The sequence below is a fragment of the Eurosta solidaginis genome, chromosome 1 (genome assembly GCF_040869045.1).
Source record: "Eurosta solidaginis isolate ZX-2024a chromosome 1, ASM4086904v1, whole genome shotgun sequence".
Lineage (NCBI taxonomy): Eukaryota > Metazoa > Arthropoda > Insecta > Diptera > Tephritidae > Eurosta > Eurosta solidaginis.
Genome location: NC_090319.1, coordinates 376,605,318 through 376,631,474, shown reverse-complemented (window position 1 = coordinate 376,631,474; position 26,157 = coordinate 376,605,318). Strand labels below are relative to the sequence as shown.

The window sequence follows — 26,157 nt, the reverse complement described above, 5'->3', positions numbered from 1 at the left end:
ATACAACTATAGCAAATTAATTTGAGTTTTGTTGAGTTTTCTGAAGCCAATTGGGAGAAGCAAGGGGTATCAACTTTGCCTCACCTCTTTCTTCCAATTCAATAAGGGTCCCTTATTTACCTGCTGCTAAATGTGGGTGTCGTATGGGAAAATTACAGGGCGGAATGTTATCATCTTACTTACTTACTTAATTGGCGCTTAACCCTTTAACGATTATGGCCGTCCAACAAGGCGTGCCAGTCGCTTCTTCTCTCTGCCAACCGATGCCAATTTGTCACACAAAAGGAGTTTAAATCGTTTTCCACCTGGTCCATATTATCAACTATTGCCATCTAATTAAGCCATTGCCGCGACCGTTTTTTTTCCTTTTCTCTTCTTCGCGCTTCACTATTACAGCTTCAAACTCTATGACGTTCATTTAGCATACAAAAATAAACGCTAACTTTTGCCGCAATGTGATGCGCCGCTGCCGCTACATGTCGCGCGTGTTGTTGTTGTAGCAGTGCGCATCGTAATTTGCGCTTTCCTTAATGTTTACATTCGCATTTCAAAATCTTCTTCTGGGATTTAACTCTGACATTTTGGCCGAAGAGTATACATTTTATTTATCGATACAATTTCCGATTACTCACGATTGATTATGTTGTGTAAGACTCTCGGAGCAACTCTGTTGGCTGTCAGTCTCGCATATTTTTTTATTGCATAAAAGATGGCGTCCAAAGAAGATAAAGTTTCTGTTGAAAATCCAGGTAATTATACATAATTTTTATTACTTCAATGGAAATATATAGTCGCAAAGTTTAGAGAACTGAGTGATTTAATCTAGAAATCCTAAAACTATAAAATATTGTATGTAGTAAATAAGTTTAAGCGCTTCAAAAAGGAGTCTACACCCAATTTGTACTTCGGTAAAGTGAGACAACGTGAGCAGCTTGAAGTCTCCATTGAAATATTGGTTTAAAAAAAATCTAAAGTAAAAATACTACGATCCTTTTATTTAGTTATGATATATTAAAATCTGTTGTATGAATAATGTATGGCACAAATATTTTTCAGCTCGTCGTACAAGATCCGGAAGAAAAGTAACACCAACCCCTGTTTCAACCCCAGCACGTACACCCAGACGAGTAGCAAAAAAAACAGCGCCAGAGGTAAGTTACGAAAATTTAGTAAGTTAGCTTACGGATAATGTGAAAATGATGATGAAATGCATATTTGTGTGGATGTGGCGTAGTTCCATTCACATATGAAAGCGAAATTGATTTCATGCAAGGGCCAACTGAACTATTATAGCAATATGTATATAAGAAGCCCTCAAACTTGGCAAGAAAAAATAATTTTCGTATGACTTTCTAGGTTTATGTTACTCCTGCCTTGATTAAAGATTTATTATTAATTCGAATTATTTATAGCGGCAAAACCGATTATTAAGTTTTTCATCAGTTCATATGTTTTTTATATATGTTTTTATTTGAGGAAAAGGGGTGCACGATGTGGAGGCGATTTACGCTTGTTGTTGTTGTTGTAGCGATTAGGTTACTCCCCGAAGGCTTTGGGGAGTGTTATCGATGTGATGGTCCTTTGTCGGATACAGATCCGATACGCTCCGGTAACACAGCACCATTAAGGTGCTGGCCCGACCATCGGGAACGATTTATATGGCCACATTAAACCTTCAGGCCATCCCTCCCTCCCCACCCCCAAGTTCCATGAGGAGCTTGGGGTCGCCAGAGCCTCGTCTGTTAGTGAAACGGGATTCGCCGCTCGAAGGTGAGGTTGACAATTGGGTTGGAGAAGCTATATATTGCGCTACACAACCCCTTGAATCCCGCGATTTACGCTTCATTCCTTCCAGCGCATACCGATATCAATACCCGGCTTTTCATTAAGTGCCCAATATGCTGAAAGATTCCAAAAAATAAAGTGCTTCCTTAGAAATAGGGTTATACATTTTCCAAAAAACAACATTCAGAAAGAGCGTGCCAAATAATCTTTCCTTGCGCCAGCACTTGCCATGTTTAGAGGCTGCTTATAGCTTTTATGAGCAGCAATGAGATAAGCTGTAATTAATAAGCACGTGTATTTTGCTAAACCTTAAATATTTCAGGTTATAGAAATTGACGACGACGATATTTCAGAGGAAATAACTGTAAAAGGAACTGATGCCAATGAAGATCAATCAGACGTTATTAAGGAAATGTTGGAGGAAGCCGCACAAGGAGTTATTATTGGCAAACCCGATGAAGACGGTGATGATGACGTAATATACCAAGAGGAAATTGTGGAGTCTGAGGAAATAGTCGAAGAAACACCTCAAGATGATGATTGTGTTATATATGAAGAACAAGTTGTTGAAGACCAGAATCAAAATGTCGACGAAGATATCGAAATGTATGTCGTGAAGCAAGAAGAACAATTTGTCACAGAAGTGGCGATTAAAGAAGAAGCATCTGGAGTCGATGAAAAAAGTTCTTCATTTCCTTTTGGACCTAACGGTGGCCAATCTGAAACATCGGATGATGTGAAATATGAAGAAGGTGCAAACGAGAACAATGTAGTAGAAAGCTCATTATTAGCATCTTTGGCTGGTGACAATGCAAATAGTTTGCCATCGGTAGGTGGTGGCGAAGAAAATGACATTAAGAAAGAAGACTATGAAGCAAAGGCTCCTGCCATAGAAGCGAACTGTGTACATTTGGAATCGGATGATTCATTATCTGAACCGGCTATTGCTGAAGATATTGTTGGTGCTGCGGATGCAAGTAATGCAACAATTGTTAACACAGAATTGGTATCGGAAGATGAGTTACCATTACCAACAAAGCCCGAAATAAATGATGCAGAAGAAGTTTCAGATGACGAATTACCAGCACCCCAGCGTGCTGAACTACCTCCAGATGCCGAAGTGATATCCGAAGATGAATTGCCTACAGCCGCATCACAATCAGATAAGAAATCGCCCCCCGTATCACCAAAAGCACCCATGAAGAGTACTTCAATGGAATCAGTTTCTTCTAAAGAATCAATGGGTCTAAAAAGAAAATCTTCGGATGTGGAAAAAGGTAAAGGCACATCTGAAAAGCAACGTAAAGTGGCAGATTCGAAGAAGCATAGTGATGAACAATATAACCCCATGAGTCCCACGTCAGAGAGCAACGATGGCTCGCCCAATTTACCAGTAGAGAAGAAAAGCAAAACTGAAAGTAATTCCGGAGGTAATAAAATAAATTTTTTCTTTTTTGTCTATAAATATTGCAAATACATATTTTGCTTTGTATTCAAGAGAGTGATCACAAAGAGAGAAAGAGAGAAAAAGAGAAAGAACGTGAGCGAGAAAAAGAGAAAGACAAGGAGAGGGAGAAAGATAAAGATAAAGAGAGGGAAAGAGAAAAGGAAAAGGAGAAAGAAAAAGAACGCAAACGTTTACCCGACTTAGACAAATACTGGCGTGCAGTAAAGGATGATCCAGCAGATTTTACTGGATGGACATATTTATTACAATATGTAGATAATGAGGTACGTACATGTGTAGTGAACAAAACTTTCAGAAAGCATTAAATATATCACAGAAACCAGACAATTTATATTCTAGCGTGTAATTATAAATGAGATGTAGAACGTATATGAAAAAGGTTTATGTATAACCCAGTAATTGTTGAATATATTTCACAATAGTTGAATGTAATTCAGGAACTTGGTCTTCCGAAAAGTTATAAGTATTTTACGAACGTAGTACAACACATTGCAGTAGTTGATATTTGTGTTTGTTATCGAGAAAACACTTCTTGTAGTCAATGGCATTGCTGCGGACTAGTATATTCTGGTACCACCCTGCCTGCCGCGATGCCAAAGTCTGATATCCACAATCCCAAAGGTCGAGCTAGTACCGGAGCGTGCGGAATTCATTTCCGGCAAATCAATGGCCTTTTGAGAAGTGTTTTTCGTTGCTATAACCACATTTCACGCGGTCGGCTTGAAGTATATCTTATGTCTTATGGTTTTGGAACTATAAAGGACTATTTTGAAAACATTTTACGACTTTGGAAATATAATAGATGCTTTATGAAAAATTCGCATTTGCACCATTTAAGTTGCTATTAAACTGTAGAGCTTAAAGTTTCTATTTTATATATATAATACTAAAATCATAGATATGTATACCTATTTAACACAAATATACTAATTTTGATCAATTGATTTAACAATAGTCTGATGCCGAGGCAGCACGTGAGGCTTATGACGCATTCCTATCACACTATCCATATTGTTATGGCTATTGGCGCAAATATGCTGATTATGAAAAGCGAAAGGGTATTAAGGCGAATTGCAACGCGGTGAGTACAGTTCAAATTCCGTTCATGAATATATTTACGATTTTTTGTATTTTCCAATATACATTTTATAATGCAATTTATTATAATTTAATAAAAATTAAAATTAATAAATGGAATTACAAAAACAGAAAATTCTCAAATCGAATCAGGGGCAGCGATGTTTATCATCCTCTTAGTAATAGCTTACACTGTTAGAAAATTTCTATACAATAAACCGGTTGTTTTTTATTCTATATTTTTTGCTTTGTACAAAAAGCAGAGTTTCATTGTAACACAAAGAACTTTCAATATCATTTAATAATTTCTCGTCACGATTTGCTTTATGCACTTAATCTCCTTTTGATCAGATAAACGGAAGGTCGTAATAGTTGATAGTTTTCGGTGGGGCTAAGAAGAAAAATCATTAAGATTACATTCGCATTAAAAACATGAACATGGCGAGAATCGGGAATTCTTTTTTTTTTTTAATTTTTTTTCGTGCATCGTCTATTCATTCAATTCACGTTCAGCAGAAAGAGAAAAAAGGAAATATTAAGACATCAAAGTCTGCTGCGAGCGAGAGCATTTCTTTTGAATAATGCAACACAAACAGGCCATGCGTAAGTACAAATGGCGTTTTAATGAAATTTTTGTGAAGTGAAATTAAATATGTATTTATATAAATAAGTCCTAAGCTAAGTTGAATTATGTATATGAATAAATAAATTGTATTTTGCATATGCATATAAATCATAAATTCCAGCTTCGCAAACAATGTGTACTGGTGTATAGTTGGATGCGTGTACTTCCATCATACCCCCCGCCAAAAAAAAAAAAAAATCCACCTTATTCCAAAGCACCAATTGATTGAGTTGAAGCGGCGCCGGGTTTTTTGTTTTCCATTAAGAATGCTAAAAGTAGCAAACTTAATTCATACTTTTTAAAGATATGTTTTTACTTGGTAGTAGCAAATATTTTGGTACACGAAGTGAGCATTCATTAGTACTATATTTAAGTAGCATATTTAAATGGCAGCCGTATCCAACCGCAGGAGCAACCGGCTTTCGACGAAAACTGTCTCTTGGGCAGCGGCCCTCAAAATTATCAATGGTCATAGTAAGACTAGCGTAGAGCTAGAAAATTTAATGACAGATTGAGCTCAATACAGAATCATCATACTTTCACTATCCACTTTTACAAAGGTGGCAATCGTCGCTACGTGCATTACTTCGCTACTTATTCTCAACCTGTTCCATCGCGACCATTTCTAACCGTTTCCAATCTGGCTCAATGAATGAGCGATTGTCGATAACTGATACTTCGAAATGTCGTTAAAGTACTTTTAAAAGTGGCACAGGACAAGTTTTTTGGTCCCGGCGACCCCCAAATAAGGGATATAAACCAACGCATCAGAATGCTTGTGGATGAACGCAAGCGAGCGAAATGGGAGGAGCACCTAAGCGGTTGTAACCTCTCTTCCGGTGTAGGTAAACTATGGTCCACCGTAAAGTCTATCGAATCCGTCTAAGCACAACGACAAAATTTCCATCGCCTTTGGCGATAAAAAGCTGTCGGATGCGAAAAAATGCGCGAGTGCTTTCCGCCGACAATATATAATGCATTCTACGGTCGAAAAAGATAGACGGAGGGCCAACAGACGCGCACATAAACATAAATTCAGCGCGTCTCCAATTACCATCACCGCCAACGAGGTTGAGGACGCCATCGGTCATGCTAAACCATCCAAAGCAGTGGGCCCAGCCGGCATAGCCATGCCGATGCTTAAAAGCCTAGGGGAAGAGGGTTTCAAATATTTAGCGCATGTCTTCAACCTGTCTCTTTCCACCTTCGTCATCCCCGAAAAATGGAAAAAAGCCAAGGTGGTCCCGCTACTAAAGCCTGGGAAACCAGCTAACATAGGAGAGTCATATCCGATCTCCGACGATATCTCTCCTATCGCAAGTAGCCAAGACGCTTGAAGCCATTTTGCTCCCCTACTTCAAAGCAAATTTGCAGCTAGCCTGTCATCAGCATGGCTTTAGAAAACTCCATAGCACCACCAAAAGCCTTTGATACGGTCAACCATGGCACGTTACTGCAAGACCTGGAAAGGTATACCCTTCCCCCATGTCTTAAAAGGTGGACCGCAAATTATCTGGGTGGTCGGCAGGCATCGGTGCAATTTAGAAACGAATCATCTAAACCAAGAAGAATTAAACAAGGGGTGCCACAGGGTGGTGTCCTATCCCCACTTTTGTTTAACTTCTACATACCTCCCTGATCTCTCCAGTTTTTTCGCCTTGGCAAACCTGGCATTATCACCGACTAAATCCGCTTTCCAAGTCGGTTCTATGTACCGGAGCGACTCGGGATTTTTCCCGACCAAGGAGTGTCATTTCAGTGTGACCCCATTTAATTTGTTTCGTCCCTCCCACAAATTGTCATCCTCCCAGCAGCTCCTTGCAGCAGGACTGCTACATATTCTCTTACTCCGGGAAGGTATCGAACCCAATCCGGGTCCGTCTCCTGACCCCGGCCCTGAGAAATGGTTTTGCTGCATTTGCCAGAAAAGAATCTTTTTAGGACGGTCATACTCTGTTCAGTGTGTCTCGTGCAAAAGATGGTTGCATCGGACAGGTTGTTCTGGGCTTGATCCCAAAACCCGACGTCCACGTAACTTTTATAAATCTTTTGTGGCTCCTTGCTGCTCACGCCCAAGGGCGTCCCGTAGTCTACGCCTAAGCGTATCACCACTACCTTCCAGCAGCTTCGCTACTCAGCAAGCCACAACAAGTACCCGCTGCTGCTCGCGCCCCACGGCGCCAACAACTCAAACAGCTGATACCACTCATAACTACTACCTTCGTAGTAGAGCTGGTAGCAATGCTGAGCATCAGCCCCTGCCCCCGTCTTCTCCCCCCCTCTTTTCTGGCAGCAATCGTGCAGGTCAGGGAAACAGACTCTTAGTCCCTGCCTCCGTTTGCACCGTCTGCCAGCACAGAATATATAGGTTTGCGACATCCGCTCAATGCAGCTCATGCCTTGGGTGGTGCCACTTTCCTAGATGTTCTGGTCTCCGCGACGCAACCCCCGACGGGTTTCATCGCGCCATGTTGCCAGGTCGCAAACCCAAATCATCCGGGTATCCCAATGCTTGCCCAAGGGCGCCCAGTCCCAAGGCCACAACAGCAATTGCGTCCTGGCCTTCCACAACCTAGGCGTAGTCACCCCTCACTTACCCCTAGAGTGGCGGCGTCACCCCTCATGCACTTCAGAATTCTGCAGTTCAACTGTAATGGACTAACTGGGAAGATTACGGAGATAGTCGATTTCATGAAGCGGCACAACATCCGCATTGCTGCGATTCAAGAGACTAAACTCACAGCAAGATCTGCATTGCAGACCTGCTCTGGTTATAATGTCCACAGGAAAGACCGCGAGAGCGGAAATAGAGGCGGCCTCGCGTTTATTATACACCACTCTGTGCAATATCATATATTTGATCCTGGCATCGACCGCAGTGACAATGTCTTAGAACGTCAAGGCCTATCTGTCCGGTCAGGCGATGCAAATCTAGAAATCATCAACATCTACATCCCTCCTGTCACCTGTAGCCCCAGTGATACCGCCCTAATATCGAGGCCTTACTCACTGGCAACAATCGCATTATCTTAGGCGATTTCAATGCCCATCACGACCTATGGCATTCAAACTTGCGGGCGGACAGTAGGGGTGAGATGTTGGCGGATCAAATAGACGAAACGACGTTCTGCACAATAAACGGACGCCCCCACACGTATGGTAGGAAGCTGTCATAGCTCGCCAGATATCTCAATCGTGAGCGCAGAACTCGTAAACTGCGTCAACTGGCAGCCGATGGTAACATTGGCATCCGACCACCTGCCCATACTTATTTCGTTCGAGCGTACCGCCGACTTCATCGTCACCGAAAAACGCACTTTCATAAACTTCAAAAAAGGAAAGTGGGAAGAATATAAATCTGCAACAGACAGCAGCTTTGCTGCCCTCCCTATCCCGACTGATGCCCGCCAAGGGGAGCGTGCCTTCCGTAAGGTCATTGAATCCGCCTCGGCACATTTCATTCCCGCCGGGAGAATTCCCGAAATCCGGCCCCACTTCCCGGCGGAGGCCGCGAGCTTAGCGAGAGAACGCGACCTTATAAGACAGCTTGATCCAGGCGACCCCCAAATAAGGGATATAAACCAACGCATCAGATTGCTTGTGGACGAACACAAGCGGGCGAAATGGGAAGAGCACCTAAGAGGTTGTAACCTCTCTACCGGTGTAAGTAAACTTTGGTCCACCGTAAAGTCCCTATCGAATCCGACTAAGCACAAAGACAAAGTTTCCATCGCCTTTGGCGATAAGGTGCTGTCGAATGCGGAAAAATGCGCGAGCGCTTTCTGCCGACAATATATAATGCATCCTACGGTCGACAAAGATAGACGGAGAGCCAATAGACACGCACATAAACACAAATTCAGCGCGTCATCAATCACCATCACCGCTAGAGAGGTTGAGGACGCCATTGGTCGCGCTAAACCATCCAAAGCAGTGGGCCCAGACGGCATAGCCATGCCGATGCTTAAAAACCTAGGGAAAGAGGGTTTCAAATATCTAGCGCATGTCTTCAACCTGTCTCTCTCCACCTTTGCCATACCCGAGAAATGGAAAATGGCCAAGGTGGTCCCGCTACTAAAGCCTGGGAAACCAGCTAACGTAGGTGAGTCATATCGTTCGATATCTCTCCTATCGCCAGTGGCAAAGACGCTTGAAGCCATTTTGCTCCCTTATTTCCAAGCACATTTGCAGCTAGCCCCTCATCAGCATGGCTTCAGAAAACTCTATAGCACTACCTCCGCGCTAAATGTCATTAGCACCCAGATAAATTGCGGTTTGAATCAATACCCCCACCATAGAACAGTACTCGTAGCGCTAGACCTATCAAAAGCCTTTGATACGGTCAACCATGGCTCATTACTGCAAGACCTGGAAGGGTCTACCCTTCCCCCATGTCTTAAAAGGTGGACCGCAAATTATCTGGGTGGTCGGCAGGCATCGGTGCAATTCAGAAACGAAACATCAAAACCAAGGAGAATTAAACAAGGGGTGCCACAGGGTGGTGTCCTATCCCCACTTTTGTTTAATTTCTACATATCTAAGCTACCTTCACCACCGGAAGGAGTCACAATCGTTTCCTACGCCGATGACTGCACAATAATGGCCACAGGCCCAGGCCCAAAGATCGATGAGCTATGCAATAAAATAAACGGCTATCTCCCTGATCTCTCCAGTTTTTTCGCCTCGCGAAACCTGGTATTGTCACCGACTAAATCTTCCGCGACCTTATTTACAACATGGACGCCCCAAATGTCGACCATATTGAACATCCACGTCGATGGCACTACGCTACCGACTGTCCTACACCCCAAAATCTTGGGTGTGACGTTTGATCAGGATCTACATTTTGGTGCGCACGCAACCGCAATTGTTCCAAGAATTCAGAGCCGTAATAAAATCCTCAAATCCCTTGCTGGCAGTACCTGGGGAAAAGATAAAGAAACGCTCTTGACCACATACAAAGCAATTAGCCAGCCGATTACGTGCTACGCGTCACCCATATGGTCGCCAAGCCTAAAAACCACCCACTGGAAGAAACTACAGGCCTGCCAAAATACTGCTCTCAGAATCGCCACGGGCTGTCTTCTTATGTCCCCAGAACACCATCTGCAAAATGAGGCGAGAATACTCCCCATCAGGGAGAGAAATGAGATGCTGACCAAACAGTTTCTGTTGAATACCCAGAAACCTGGGCATCCCAACAGACATCTGATTGACGAACCAGCACCGCCTAGGGGCCTAAGGAGTCATCTCCGTAAGCATTTTGATGAAATACGGCACCTGAGAACCCAGCCGTATGAAGCGGAAAAACACAAGCAGGTCCTTGGTGAACTCCATAGACAGGCGTCGGACCTTTATGTCGGGAATTGCCCGGTGAATCCAGTACTTGAAGAAAAATATCCAGAACTCGCAGAAGAGGAACGCATACTCCCCAGGGAAACGCGTGTCACTCTTGCTCAACTTCGTTCTGGATACTGTAACAGGTTAAACTCTTACCTATCCAGAATCAACCCCGACATACAAAATGTATGCCGCGCTTGTCAACCATTTTGAACATCCACGTCGATAGCACTAAGCTACCGACTGTCCTACACCCCAAAATCTTGGGTGTGACGTTTGATCACGATCTACATTTTGGTGAGCATGCAGCCGAAATTGTGCCGAAAATCCAGAGCCGTAATAAAATCTTCAAATCTCTTGCTGGCAGTACTTGGGGGAAAAGGTAAAGAAACGCTCATTACCACATACAAAGCAGTTAGCCAGCCGATTGCATGATACGCGTCCCCGATATGGTCGCCAAGCCTAAAGACCAGTCACTGGAGGAAGCTACAGGCCTGCCAAAATACTGGCCTCAGAACGACCACGGGTTGTCTTCTTATGTCCCCAGAACACCACCTACACAATGAGGCGAGAATACTCCCAATAAGGGAAAGAAATGAAATGCTAACCAAACAGTTTCTGTTGAATACCCAGAATCCTGGGCATCCCAACACATATCTGATTGATGAGCCAACACCGCCCAGGGGCTTAAGGAGCCATCTCCGTAAGCATTATGAGGAAATACGGCACCTGAGAACTCAGCCGTATGAAGCCAAAAAATACCAGCAGGTCCTCAGCCAACTCCACAAACAGGCGTCGGGCCTTTATGCCAGGAATTGCCCGGTGAATCCAGTACTCAAAGAACAGTACCCAAAACTTGCCAAAGAGGAACGCATGCTCCCCAGGAAAACGCGAGTCACTCTAGTTCAACTTCGATCTGGATACTGTAACAGGTTAAACTCTTACCTATCCAGAATCAACCCCGACATACAAAATGTATGCCCCGCTTGCAATGTGTCCCCACATGACACCAACCATCTCTTTAATTGTAATGTGGAACCAACGCCTCTAACACCCCTCTCATTATGGTCCACACCTGTTGAAACTGCAAGTTTCCTTGGACTCCCATTAGAGGACATTGATGACAATTTGTGATTGATCGCACATATTGGATGGGGCGAAGCACTTCTACAACAACAACAACGAGTACAAAGCAATTAGCCAGCCGATTACGTGCTACGCGTCCCCGATATGGTCGCCAAGCCTAAAAATCACCCACTGGAAGAAACTACAGGCCTGCCAAAATACTGCTCTCAGAATCGCCACGGGCTGGCTTCTTATGTCCCCAGAACACCATCTGCATAATGAGGCGAGAATACTCCCCATCAGGGAGAGAAATAAGATGCTGACCAAACAGTTCCTGTTGAATACCCAGAAACCTGGGCATCCCAACAGACATCTGATTGATGAACCAGCACCGCCTAGGGACTTAAGGAGTCATCTCCGTAAGCATTTTGAGGAAATACGGCACCTGAGAACCCAGCCGTATGAAGTGAAAAAACACAAGCAGGTCCTTGGTGAACTCCATAAACAGGCGTCGGACCTTTATGCCGGGAATTGCCCGGTGAATCCAGTACTTAAAGAAAATTATCCAAAACTCGCGGAAGAGGAACGCATACTCCCCAGGGAAACGCGTGTCACTCTTGCTCAACTTCGTTCTGGATACTGTAACAGGTTAAACTCTTACCTATCCAGAATCAACCCCGACATACAAAATGTATGCCCCGCTTGCAATGTGTCCCCACATGACACCAACCATCTCTTCAATTGTAATGTGGAACCAACGCCTCTAACACCCCTTTCCTTATGGTCCACCCCTGTTGAAACGGCAAGTTTCCTTGGACTCCCGTTAGAGGATATTGATGACAATTTGTGATCGGTCGTGGCTATTAGGTGGGCTAGCATTGCTACAACAACAACAACAACGAGTTTTTTGCGACTGGCTCGTAACTTTACTGCAGGGGTGTTGCCTTGAGAACATATGTCTTATGTATCTTATTTCCTTTTAAATACCGTATCCGAAGCGATATTTTTTAAAGAAGACTAGTTCCTCACTTCGGTTGCTCAAGGCAGCTAAGGATCTATCACTGAACGTGTGATATTCATAACCAGTCAAGGTTTGCAACTCCGACAGCCGTCCCATCAATATGCACTAATACATATTCTCGCTACAACAACAACAGCCATTTTATTGAACACGAACTGCGTGTCGTCCTGAACTCTGAGGCCAATATTAATTTTAGAGTTCCGTCTCCTACATGTAATGTGGCATGTTTACTCCAAACATTCGATTGAAAAACATAACCAAGATGAGACCACCAAGTAGTTTGCACGTAGTCAATCATTTCCACTACAACAAACAGGAATAACTCAGGTTTTACCAAAAAAATTGCTGTTATATTGATGTTTAATCTGTCACGCCCTGTAACATTATTGTTATGGATGTTGATGGTCCTTTGTCGGATGCAGCTCTGGCACTATCAGATAACTATACCAGTACCATTAAGTAATACCTTAACCATCTCCCCCAGCGGGTTAGGAGGTCAGAATATACCCGCAACCCTTTCAGGTTGCCAGCGTAATATATAGCTTCTCCAAACCCAATTGTCAACCTGACCTATCCGTGGCGAATCCTGTTTCAACAGACGAGGCTCTGGCGACCCCAAGCTCCTCATGGAACTTGGGGGTGGGGAGGGAGGGATGGCCTGAAGGTTTAATGTGGCCATATAAATCGTTCCCGAGATGATCGGGCTAGCTCCTTAATGGTGCTGTGTTACCGGATCTGTATCCGGCAAAGGAGCATCACACCGATAACACTCCCCAAAGCCTTCGTGGAGTAACCTTATCGCTACAACAACAACAACAACCTTAAACATCTCGATAATTCATACCTTATTGCCGATTTCTTGAAATACATGGTATTTAATATATTCAGCGTGACATTCCTTCCACAAAGAGTCTTGGGGAGAACCAAACAGGCATCCGCGAAAAATTAAAAATGGTTATACTAAAAGAGGTCATCTCCGAAAACACTTAAATGAGATATGACATAACAGCAGTTTGATTCGAACGAGCACCAACGGAACCTCAACCTCATAGAGTGTGTTAAATACTTTGTAAACCCAACCTGTAGAACGCCTTTATTAGAGCTAAAGTACTACCCACAGCGGACGGTAAACGCCTTATTAAAGAGTATCGGCTTGACAACCATTTAATACTCTTAGTGAGTTGAAGTCACAACCTTTTAGACAATGGCAAAACGGACCTAAGGACTTGCTACTTCGCTGCAAGAATAACAACAACAAGACATATTGTATCTTTGGCAATTATGTAGTGTCTGATACTATGCAGTGTGTGTGCTTTTTGATTCAGCATCTTAGAATCTGCCCCTCCGCGGATGAGACCAAACTACAAACGTGCAGCTACGAAAACAAAAATAATAACACACTATTACTACCATGATAGTTAAACAAACCATCAAGAACCCAAAGCAATCAAATCCATACGCCCCGAAGGCATCACCATACTAATTCGAAAACATGTTAGACTCGAGTAAGCTCGTTAATATGCAGAAAAATCAATATTTGTCCTGCACTTAGACCTGCGAAATAAACTACCCAAGGACAATCCTTAAATGAATTTCGAGCCTCCCTAATTTTGTTGGAAAATATTTTTTATTAGAAATTTTTATTATTTTTGTTAGAAAATATTTTGGGCTATTTAAAAATTGAATTTGCAATATGGAAAAGTATAATATTCGTCGCTATAGGGCGTTTTCCTTCTATTTTTCGCATTTTATCGCTTCTTTTCGGGGAAAATCGACGAATTTGTTGCAAAAATCGACGAATATTTTACTTTTCCATATTGCAAATTCAATTTTTAAATAGCCCAAAATATTTTCTAACAATAATAATAAAAATTTCTAATAAAAAATATTTTCCAACAAAATTAGGGAGGCTCGAAATTCATTTAAGGATTATCCTTGGGTAGTTTATTTCGCAGGTTTAAGTGCAGGACAAATATTGATTTTTCTGCATATTAACGAGCTTACTCGAGTCTAACATGTTTTCGAATTAGTATGGTGATGCCTTCGGGGCGTATGGATTTGATTGCTTTGGGTTCTTGATGGTTTGTTTAACTATCATGGTAGTAATAGTGTGTTATTATTTTTGTTTTCGTAGCTGCACGTTTGTAGTTTGGTCTCATCCGCGGAGGGGCAGATTCTAAGATGCTGAATCAAAAAGGACACACACTGCATAGTATCAGACACTACATAATTGCCAAAGATACAATATGTCTTGTTGTTGTTATTCTTGCAGCGAAGTAGCAAGTCCTTAGGTCCGTTTTGCCTTTGTCTAAAAGTTGTGACTTCAACTCACTAAGAGTATTAAATGGTTGTCAAGCCGATACTCTTTAATAAGGCGTTTACCGTCCGCTGTGGGTAGTACTTTAGCTCTAATAAAGGCGTTCTACAGGTTGCGTTTACAAAGTATTTAACACACTCTATGAGGTTGAGGTTCCGTTGGTACTCGTTCGAATCAAACTGCTGTTATGTCATATCTCATTTAAGTGTTTTCGGAGATGACCTCTTTTAGCATAACCATTTTTAATTCATTTCAGACCTATGGTCGCATGGATAATATTACTCAGTATGACCCATTGATTCAGAAACTGGATGTGCACCTGAAGTTTTTTTCCCCATACAATTTGATCCGCCCTAATGTACATGTATATTTGTAGTTTATAGTCTCTCGCATAGCCTAATACCAAGTACTACTTCGGCTGATGGTGAGTATCTCTCTGCTGCCTTGTATGCACTTGTGCAAATGATGATTAATGTGTTTATGTAGCTTGCTTTAATGATGTGCCTTTATTTAATAATCTGAGGGATGTGAGTATCAATTAGTGATAGTGATGCTAATATTCGTCACAGTATTCTACTAGGTAAAATATTCGCTACTTGGGCAAAGTATGTACTCATTGTTACTTGTTTCGGAACAACAATAATCCCGGCTGCCAGAGCAAAAACGGTATTCTTTAGAGTCTGATATAAAAACGCACGCCCTCTATCCCAAATTATATAGATTTGGGGAGTTTTAAGAAAAAATTTAAACGAAGTCTTAGTTACGCAGATAGAACGTTTTGAAAAAATATGAGATGTGCGTTCTTCAAGCAAGGTCGAGTAGTCAAAGTCACCTAACAGGATGTCTCAACGAACAAATGCTTGACGTGGACCACCCTTGCAAGCAAATATGAAGGCGCCTCCACGAGCTCAACGATGAAGTCTGACATCCGGCAAAGGACTATCAAGGTCGATAAAACTCCCCAAAACACTCGGGGGGCCTCCTTGTCACAAAAAGAAGATAACGTATGAAACAATCCGAAATTAGTCAACAACAACGTTTGCAAGTTGTCAGGTATTTCTTTTGTCAACTCCCATCATGTGAACGCAATCAGTTCTTCAGTTCTATGAAATACTTAGTGTTAAATAAGTCAATGCCACTTTACAACGCTTCGGGTCATTGAAACCTTTTCGCTGTGTATGTTGTTGTTCTTGTTGTTGTTGTAGCGATAAAAACACACAGTTTTTGGGGAGTGTTATCGATGTAGATCTCGAGAACGTTTTAATATGACCGCATTGAACCTTCTAGGCCATCCCGCCCCACCCTCTATTTCCATGAGGAACTTGGAGTTGCTAAAGAAGCCTGCCTTGGCTGCTAAAGAAACAGGTCGCGCCACGGGTTGGTGAGGTTGACAATTGGGTTAGAGAGTCTATAATATGCGCTAGCAATCCCTTGAAAGGGTTGCGCTACACAACCCTTTGAGTCATATGGGCATTTTAGTCGCCTTAAAAAAGAAAACCATTCCCAAGAAGAGAGGTTGAATGAACCCAAGTTAGTCCCGACATGATCTTGAAAAAAATCCGGATATTATCCAAAAATAGTTGTGCATGTATCCTGCAAATAACATCGATATGACTCTGAAATTATCCGGGCATAATCCCGAAAACAACGACCAAATAATACGGAAATAGTCCCCAAATGAAAGCGAAGTGGTACCGAACCTATCCGGAAAATAATCGTGAAATTATCTCGGAAATTATGTCGGTACACTCGTGAGATACATAGTTCCGAATACTCTTCGGGAGGAGATTTAAGACGAGCTGTTCTTAAATTTACGTCGTGCTCCTTTTTTAATTTTTCCTACTAATTGTGGGGACAGAACCTACATGTTTTATGCTCACTCCGAACGGCATCTGTAAGGCAAATGTGTTTTCGCTGAGAAGATTTTCATGGTAGAAATACACTCGGGTCGTTTGCAAACCACTGCTGGAGGCAACCCCTCTTAATAAAACCTTTTCTAAATATTTTGATGTTGCTTATCCTGGCACTTGAATTAAAGTCTTTCGGTATGGTAGGCGAGTACGCTACTACCGATTTAATTTGTAAAACAATATTCAAGTAGGCCTCCAATTTTCTTAAAACAATTCAAACAAGAATTCCGTAGCTTCTCCCAAAACGACGGCGAAACAATCCTGATATAGTAAAAAGCGATTCCGTACCAGGCACGAAACTATATCGATTATAGAAGTTCGGTTTCCGTTGTTGGCTAGCAATATGCTAAGTTCCATCAAATACCGCCCAGCCGTTCCCACATCCAATCGTTTACATTTATAAGACTTATCTTATTTATATACTGTGACGAATATCAGCATCACTAAGCTGTTAGTTAATAATCACGCAACAACAAAAACATGAAGCAGCCACTCGTATGTACATGTACACATTAAAGCTAGCAACACTTATGTAGAAGGCGACGAAGAGATCACACACACACACACATATAGCCATCAGTCCAAGTAGTTACTCACACACACATACGCATATGTCTATAAACTACAAATATACACGTATATAGTTGGTAACCAAGCATGAGCTGCAAGAGTTCTAGAAGGTGAAACGTCTAGACCTTTGGATAAATATGCGGATGAGGCAACAGAGAGTATAAAAGCAGCGCAAGCTGGGTAATAAAGAATCAGTTTTAATTTAAACACGCTATTGGTTGTGATTGTGAAGTACTACTCCCAAAGTAATTTAAATAAAGACCAGTTTAGCGATTCGAACGTTAGCAGAAGGTTTCAAATAAGCGGAATTTCCCGAAATTCGTTACAATACATACATATGTATGTATATTAATTAATTTTGAAAGTTGGTATTTTTGACCTTTATATATTTGATGGTCACCTGCAAATAATTTCTTTTGAAGAATATTTCGATTTGCTACTCAATCGCGCCAGAATGTGGTTACGGATTTGCATGAAATTTGGAACAGAGATAGACAACCGTTTGGTAGGATCGACTGACTATCACCCCTATTCTGCATTTCGACTTGGATTGGAATTTTTTCGATTTGGCAATTTTGGTATTCTGTGTTCCAATCTCTTTCGATCCAACTTCGAAACGTTCGATTTTGTGTATTCTGCATTTCGATCGTATTTCCGTTTTTCTAAGTTGCAAATTAGTTGGCGGAAAAAAAATTTTTTTTAATTTTTTTTATTAATTTATAACAGAATTTTAACAAAAATGTAAGTGAAACTTGTTAAGAAACGTAAAAGGCTTGATGATGACTGTTTTTTATATGTTTCCAGGTCAAAAACAACATGTCGATGTCGCACATTGGAGACGAACTTTTCAAAACCACCTACATATCACAAATATTAACCGATTTTAATCATTTTTGTACAGAAATGTTTGTAATTGAAATCTAAAGAGACTTTGCCTGATTTTTAAAATTAAATAGAAAATAAAAAAATAAAAACAATTTTGCAAAATTTTCTTTAAAAAATTGTTTAAACAAATTAATTTTGCAAAACGTATGTCAATTAGCAATACCTACTGTCTCTTAAAGTGTATGTATATCATTCTCTTAAGTATTGAGCAAAAATTGTATGTCACGAAAATGATACATAAATACGTATTATAATATAAAGTTCTGCAAAGAATAGGCTATTTTGCAACAAATTGTTTAATAAACAAATTAATTTGAAGAATCAAGCGATGTGAGTCTCTTCAGAATTCAATTACGAAAATATCTGTGTAAACATTGTTGCAATCGGTTGATTTTTCGTACCTGTAAGTGGTTTTGAATGAAATTAGTGCTTAATCCCCAATGTGTGTCGAAGTCCTTGAACGTATTTGCCCCGCAAAAGTATCTAACACATACTTGAAAGCATCCTTATTAAGTCGAAAGTTTTTTTTAACCTAAATAAGAAAATAAGTCATTAAACTTTACCACTTTTAAGTTAAATTTCTTACAATTCGGCACTCATCTCAAATGGATTATACACTCGCAATATTTGCCTTTCCATTCTCGCCTGGCCATTTTCGTATGCGTTGCTTTCCAACTCCACAAATAATGGCGCGGCTATTGATTCCATTATAATAGACGGCTATAATTTGTGTCTGTTCGTTGGGTCCGGTTTTATGCCAAAGCAAGCTGCCGGAGTAGAGGAAGGTGAAAAGCGAAAACGTAAACAATCCTTGCGGAAAGAATAAGTAAATCTTTATAAAGTATTTTAGGCCAGTGTAATGAAATTAGCATCCATAAAATTCAGAAAATGTCAACTATATTCATTAGGGCGGGTCGATTTAAAAATCGCTCATTGCTCTGTGAAAATCGTATTCTAGGGATCAAAATAAGAAACTTTGCCGAAGGAACCATACCTCTGAAACGAACTCTGATGCCCCCCCCCCCCCCCCCCCCACCTTTGGGTCGAACTTTTGGGTAGGGGCAATTTCAATTCTACCTGCTGTGTCTTGTGGTGGCTTAAAAAAAACAACACAAGCAATTTTACGATCTGCAATTGTGTCACAGTGATACCTTCATTTTTTAAAACGGTTGAATAAAAAACCCACACAACTATGTTTACGACATGCAAATGCATCACAGTGATGCCTTGGTTTTAAAAGGGGGTTGTAAAAACGCTAATTTCTAATATTTTTTTTAATTTCTTTTCTATTACTAAGTTAAATTAATTTTTTCATTTACATATGTTCTGACTAAATAAATTTCTAAAGAGAAAAATAAACTCCAAAAAGAAAAAGCATAGGCATTTCAAAGTGGAATTTTTCAAAATTTGCCCCTACGACCCAAAGGGGGGAACATCAGAATTCGTTTTAGAGGTATGGTTCCTTCGGCAAATTTCTTATTTTGATCCCTAGAATATGATTTTCACAGAGCAATGGGCGATTTTTTTGCCTCCCCACAAATCGACCCGGCCTAATATTCATGCAGGAATCCGTTTTAACAAAACTTGGTGGCCGCGGCAGGGAATTGGCCAAAAGAACGACAAAAACACACTTACAATTATGAAAGCACTTTATTCAAAAAAATATAACACTGCGGCAATATATTCTATTGCTTTTCTTTGTACAAAATGGCTTAGATAATAAAATATAAACGTTTTTCAGTGTTTTTTAAAAATTTTCCTCAATTTATTTTGTTCCAGTGTTCACACATTCCGTACAGACAGCTGATTTCGAAAAATCATTTGCTCTTCCTCTTCTCGTTACGATTCCGTCGTAATGCAGAATACCCAACTTTGACTTAAGCGGAGCGTAGAACGGGAACGTAATCGAAATGCAGAATAGGGGTGTATATATTTTTAAAACTAAGGGGGTGGAATCATACACTCCTTTGGAGAGATAACTTTTGAATTATTTTAAACTGTTTTAACTTTAAGTATATTGACCTTGACCAGTAGGTTTTTTTCTATGGGTTATACAAATAGAGTTATAACCATTTTGAAAAAGTTTCTGCGACAGTCCACGGCCTTCCTCCAATGAACTATGTCGAAACTGTTTTAGGGATCATATCAGGGCTATATCGCAATAATTGTATGTTTTATTTTCTAGGTGTTTATTTACTAAATTTCTTTTTCGTTCCACCAAAACATTTTCTACTATCAAGGACCATATTCTCAATGACCGTCTACGCAACTAACGGAAACTCTCAATTCCTGGTGGAAAAAATACCTTAAAGGTCATTTCTGTTCCGCCTTTTGCTTCCGCGGTCGCATTAAAGCTCTAGGTTCTCTCGCATTGCAGAAAAATATTAAAAGAAGAAGATCACAAAGCGAAGGAGAGTCTCGACTTTGAATCTCCTCGCAGGTATATGCGTCAAGTTATTATTATTCCGCTTCAACTTTTTCAGCTCTTTTTTACCTTTTCCCATTCCCATTCTTTAAATGTACACGCAAAAAACGAAACAAAACAGAATCAAGCTAAGTATCTGTGGAATATATTTTTTCAACTAAACTTTTGCCAACATTTTTCTTCTCTTTTCTAATTGAATCCAATTGAATGATCTCACGCGTTAACAACTCCATTACAACGTTGATAAATATTAAACAACAACTACAAACAAATTGCTCGACAACTATAAAATATATGATTTTATAAATGCAAATTAATGCCAAAAATTTAGGTATTTGAACGTGGTCTGGAAGCTATTCCACTATCTGTGGATCTATGGATTCATTATCTGGCACACGTGAAGAGTAATCATGCAGACGATGAATCATATATTCGCACACAGTTTGAGCGTGCAGTAGATGCATGCGGTTTGGAATTTCGTTCGGATAAGCTTTGGGATGCTTACATTAAATGGGAGAGTGAATCGAAACATTTTCATAACGTAGTAAAAATTTACGATCGGTTATTAGCTATTCCAACTCAAGGCTATAGTGGTCATTTTGATAAGTAAGTATACAAAGAGCATGTATTATTATTATTATTTTTTTTTTTTTTGCAGCAGGAATTTGCCTATGATTACTAAACATTTACGATGTATACCAGAGATCTGCTTTGAGTACTAATAAAATTAGTGCACTTAGTCATGAGCCCAAAAATTTTGTCTAAATGTGTACTTAGTCAAGTACAGACAAATACTATGAGTGATTATCACATAAAATAGAAAATACATACGAGTGCCCCGTAACACATATGACTTATACATATTTGTATTTGTGTATTTTATTAAATTTTTCCTAATAACAATTTGGCAAAATTATTTTATAGTGCTAGTCAGAACAGTGAAAGAGAACAAAAGCGAAAAATCAAAAATATTTCAATAACCAATAGATAAATAATAGATAATTTGTAAACTAAGACATAATGGTTACAATAAATTTTATAGAGCTTAGCCTAGGGACGCAGAACAGAAATAAGAATAAAGGGGACTTTGCAATGGTAGCACAGTAATAATTATTAGGTTCTATCATTAGAGAAAATAGGAGGTGGCAAGAAAAACGGATAGAAGATCAGTAAAGAGAGTTATTTGAAGAAGGAGAGGTGAGTCAATTATAAAAAAGATTCTTTTTTGAAATGTTCCAAAGACGGATCGAAGTAACGAAGAATTGTCATTCAGAAATTAGCGCACGGTGTTTAACATGTGCAAGAACTATTGCCCTCGTAGAATGAAGAAATTGAAGCCTTCGATATAGGTAATAAGGCCCCTTCGTGTAGATTATCTTATGTAAGGTAATAAGTGTTCTAACCTTTAAAAGGTTGTCAAAAGAAATGTCTAGCAACTTTGCAGAATAACAGGAAACGTGATCAAGTATATTCAGCCCGTAAACGTATCTAGCAATGTTATTGTAGGCAACATTAAGCTTCTTTTTACTCACAGCGTCACAGTTGGAAAAAACCTCACAGCCGTAGGAGAGCGTAGGTATTAAGTACGCTTTGGATAAAAGTAGTCGAATATGTAGCGGAGTAAAATACTGTGTCAACCACAGTGTACGGAGCATACCGTACACTTTTCCTACGGTACTAAAGATATGGTCTTTCCAGGTCAATGTTTTTTTAAAAACCATGCCAAGATTTCTTGCCGTGTCAACATATTCTATAACAGAATTTTCAAACAACATAATGTATACGCCATCCGTAGAAAGCCGCTAGCTACAAATGGCTTAGACAATATTATGTTTGAAAATTCTGTTATAGAATATGTTGACACGGCAAGAAATCATTGTTGAGTATAAACCAATGTCATAGTCGCTTTAACTCAGTAGCACGTTGATTTCGTGCGTAATACACTGTATACTTCGTTTATCATCGATTTTACTTTGGCGCTGTATTCAGTTTAGTTTCGTGTACATCTTTGCATTGCTAGCGTCAGAAGACTGATATGACTTTATTCATTTTATTGCACTGTTAGCCTTACTTATTCCAATTAGTGTTTTCGTATAACACAGTTGACTTTCTTGCTCAATAAGACAATTGAGTATTGAACTGCTTCGTGGCTTATGAGCGGTTATTCATTTTACGAAGCATGACTGTGTAAATGTGTGTTAGTAGATATAAGTGCTTGATATTCTTTGTTTGTATACACACTAATACGCATTTTTTGGCTAGTCCACTAATATCCTTAAAATATGAATAATTGCAGCTCACTGATGTATACTGGAACAACTTTTCGCCATCCATTGTCAAATTTGGTTTGGAGACAAACCGGCTTCGGCGTAGCGTCATCATCACTGTAATTGTTAACAGTATCAAGTGCCTAATTACTTCACTTTTACATAGAACTTAGGCTATTATTATTATTTTCTACGACCATATATGATTCTAAATCTTGCATATTCCGCCTATCACACCGAAGATCCTGGGTTCAAGAACGGGCAAAGCGCCATCAAAAGTTTAATTAAAAGATTTTTAATTAAAACAAGTAAAGGTGTCTAAGTTCGGGTGTAACCGAACATTATATACTCAGCGTGAACTTCAATTGCACATTTAATTTCAGATAAATTACTTTTCTACATAACACGTGGCACCGCCAGTTTAAAAGAAAGATGTCTCCTCATTTCCTCTTACAGTAAAACTTGATAAGTAAAATATCATTCATTCAAAACTTTGTTTGGCTAAGTTATAGCTTATTATTCTAATCTACGGCCCTTTTAAACTTGTTTTATATCTAAGTTGCCGTGGTCTTTAACCGATCCCGTCCATTTTTACTAGAAATATTTTCTGCTATAAGGAAAATATGTGTACACAATTTCATTACGATATGTTAATTTTGCTTCGAGTTATGGCTCCCGAAACATAGAAAATTGCTTACTCATAAAAGGGGCGGCGGCACGCCCATTTTTTAAAATTTAAAGTTTTTCCTCTTTATTGTTATAAATCCACTTGGGAAATGAAATACCATTGATATAAAGATCTTTTTTGCAAAGATATATCTTATTTTATTCGTCCACGGCCCTTTTAAAAATCTTTTATATAAAAGTGGGCGTGGTCCCTAACCGATTTCGCTAATTTTTCTTCAAATCATTCCTTATAGTAAAGGCAACCTCTCTGACGAATTTTTTTACGATGGGTTTAACGATTTTTGATTTATGATTAATATTTGTATTTGTATAATTAATTTTATCACAAGTGGGCGGTTCCACGCCCATTTTAAAAAATTTTATCAAATTTGTATCAAGAGTCAATATCAGTCCACACGTCAAATTTCAAAATTCTGGGTATATTATTTACTAAATAATCAGATTTTTCGTGTTTTCCAAAATGTTATATATATAAAAATTGGGCGTGGTTATCATCCGATTTCGCTCATTTTCAATACCAACCCAATCTGGGTCCAGATAAGCTCGTGTATCAAATTTGGTGAAGATATCTCAATATTTACTCAATTTATCTTGTTAACGGACAGACGGACGGACATGACTCAACCAAATTTCTTTTCGATACTGATGATTTCGATATATGGAAGTCTATATCTATCTCGATTCCTTTATAGCTGTACAACCAACCGTTATCCAATCAAAGTTAATATACTCTGTGCAAAGCACGCTGAGTATAAAAAAAGTTTTCTTAGTGGGGTTTCCTTCGGCAGTGATATGGCAAGTACTCCGAATATATTTCTGCTTCTCAGTGAAAACTCATCTGCCTTGCAGATGCCTCTCGGAGTCTGCGTAAAACATGTGAGCGTGACGCAAATTTAAAGAGAAGTTCGGCCTAAAATCTCTTCGGAAGTTAACGCGCATTGCATTCATTTATTTTATTTGTGTGTGTGCGTTATGTGTTCATTAAGAAATGTGGGTGGTTTTCACTAATCAACTTGTGTGGTTAACTGAGGCAGGTAAGAAATACAACACTAGCACAGCGTTCAAAACTTAACGAAAACTAAGAACTAACACTAGCTCGGAGGATCCTCTTAGCAGCTATGGCGTATACAAGCTTACTTACGAATGCCACAGTTAAATAGGGCAAACATGACTACAAGTAAGAACTAGGTTCAGGGAACACATTAGCGTTTACAACAAAAAACACGGAGTCCAACTAGCATACCAGAGTCCAACTTTGCCAATCGCATGGTCGAAAATAAATGCTTTCAAGAAAACATCAATAAGTCAAGGTCAAGGGCCTTCACATCTACCAACAAAAACATTCGACGGTAGAATAATAAACAAACAGACAAACACTATTTCTGGAACAATATTTGAACCTTTAACCAAAAAACCAAGTAATCATATTAGTATAACAGGCAAAGACGCATCAACAAATAAACACAAAATAATAAACCAACCATATCAACAAACACACAAACAAGTCAAACGTCACGACTAAAATTACAGAAATCTACCTGCCTCAGCTAACCACACAAGTTGATCAGTGAAACCACCCTCGTTTCTGAATGAACACACACATACATGCATAGACAAATATTCTACTTGACAATACCTGCTCATGCACCTACGAACTATAAATATAAGACAAACGCCAACCATAAATCAACACGAAAAATTACATTGATGATGGCGTAACGACGAAATCGTTTAGTCTCCAAAGCAAATTTGACAACGAAGGACGGAAAACCGTTCCAATATAAATCAATTATCCACCCAGTCGCCAAATCAACAAACAAAACGAATCATTAAAAACAGTCCGTCCATTAACGTTACCATGATCATCAATCTTATGTTAAAATTTGTTTCTGTCAAATTTCAACATTCTAGGCGTATTATTTACAAAATAATCAGGTTTGTTGTGTTTTAAAAAATGTGATATATTATAAAAAGTGGGCGTGGCTATCATCCGATTTCGCTAATTTTCAATACCAATCTATTCTGGGTCCAGATAAGCTCGTATACCAAATTTGGTGAAGATATCTCATAATTTACTCAAGTTATCGTGTTAACGGACAGACGGACGGACGGACATGGCTCAATTAAATTATTTTCGATACTGATGATTTTGATATATGGAAGTCTATATCTATCTCGATTCATTTATACCTGTACACCCAACCGTTATCCAATCAAAGTTAATATACTCTGTGCAAAGCACGCTGAGTATAAAATCTTTTAACCATAGTGACAGAAACACTATTATATGCAAACATTTTATTTTTCTTTGGAAGAATAGGAGCAAATCCGAATGATAAATTAATATTTACAAAGAATTGTGACGAATATTAGCAACACTAAGGGATACTATCATATCTATGCACATCATTAAATCAATCATTATGTATACGCATATGTCCATACGAGCAGCGGAGAAGATAGTCACAAACACATGCATATATTTTATCTGAGATGCTCACAAAAGAAGGCAATAATTTGTGCAAGTATTACTCACGTGTACACGTGCATATGAGAAGCTATAAACGTAGTTGTGACTGGTGATTTTGTAGCTGATAACTATCTAGTAAATTCTAGAATAGAAAAGCCTAGAAGTATGCAACGAGGAAACCAGACAGTATAAAAGGCAGCAACAGTAGAGGCACGACAATCAGTTTGATTTAAGACGCTATCTGG

General features: G+C 39.6%; 1 protein-coding gene across 3 annotated transcripts in view; it reads left to right on the top strand.

Annotated features, from left to right (window-relative positions):
• Positions 1-650: 650 nt before the first annotated feature.
• The window catches only part of Prp39 (pre-mRNA processing factor 39), a 57,414-nt gene continuing 31,907 nt past the window's right edge, over positions 651-26,157 (top strand). For all 3 annotated transcript variants that reach the window (XR_010949161.1, XR_010949160.1, XM_067763157.1), the window contains exons 1-6: positions 651-749; positions 1,057-1,151; positions 2,108-3,215; positions 3,284-3,516; positions 4,209-4,334; positions 20,820-21,094. Coding sequence is in view for 1 of the 3 variants with exons in the window: in XM_067763157.1 (XP_067619258.1) it covers positions 710-749; positions 1,057-1,151; positions 2,108-3,215; positions 3,284-3,516; positions 4,209-4,334; positions 20,820-21,094 (1,877 nt within the window). In the remaining 2 variants the exon portion in view is untranslated. The remainder of the gene's footprint in view (positions 750-1,056; positions 1,152-2,107; positions 3,216-3,283; positions 3,517-4,208; positions 4,335-20,819; positions 21,095-26,157) is intronic.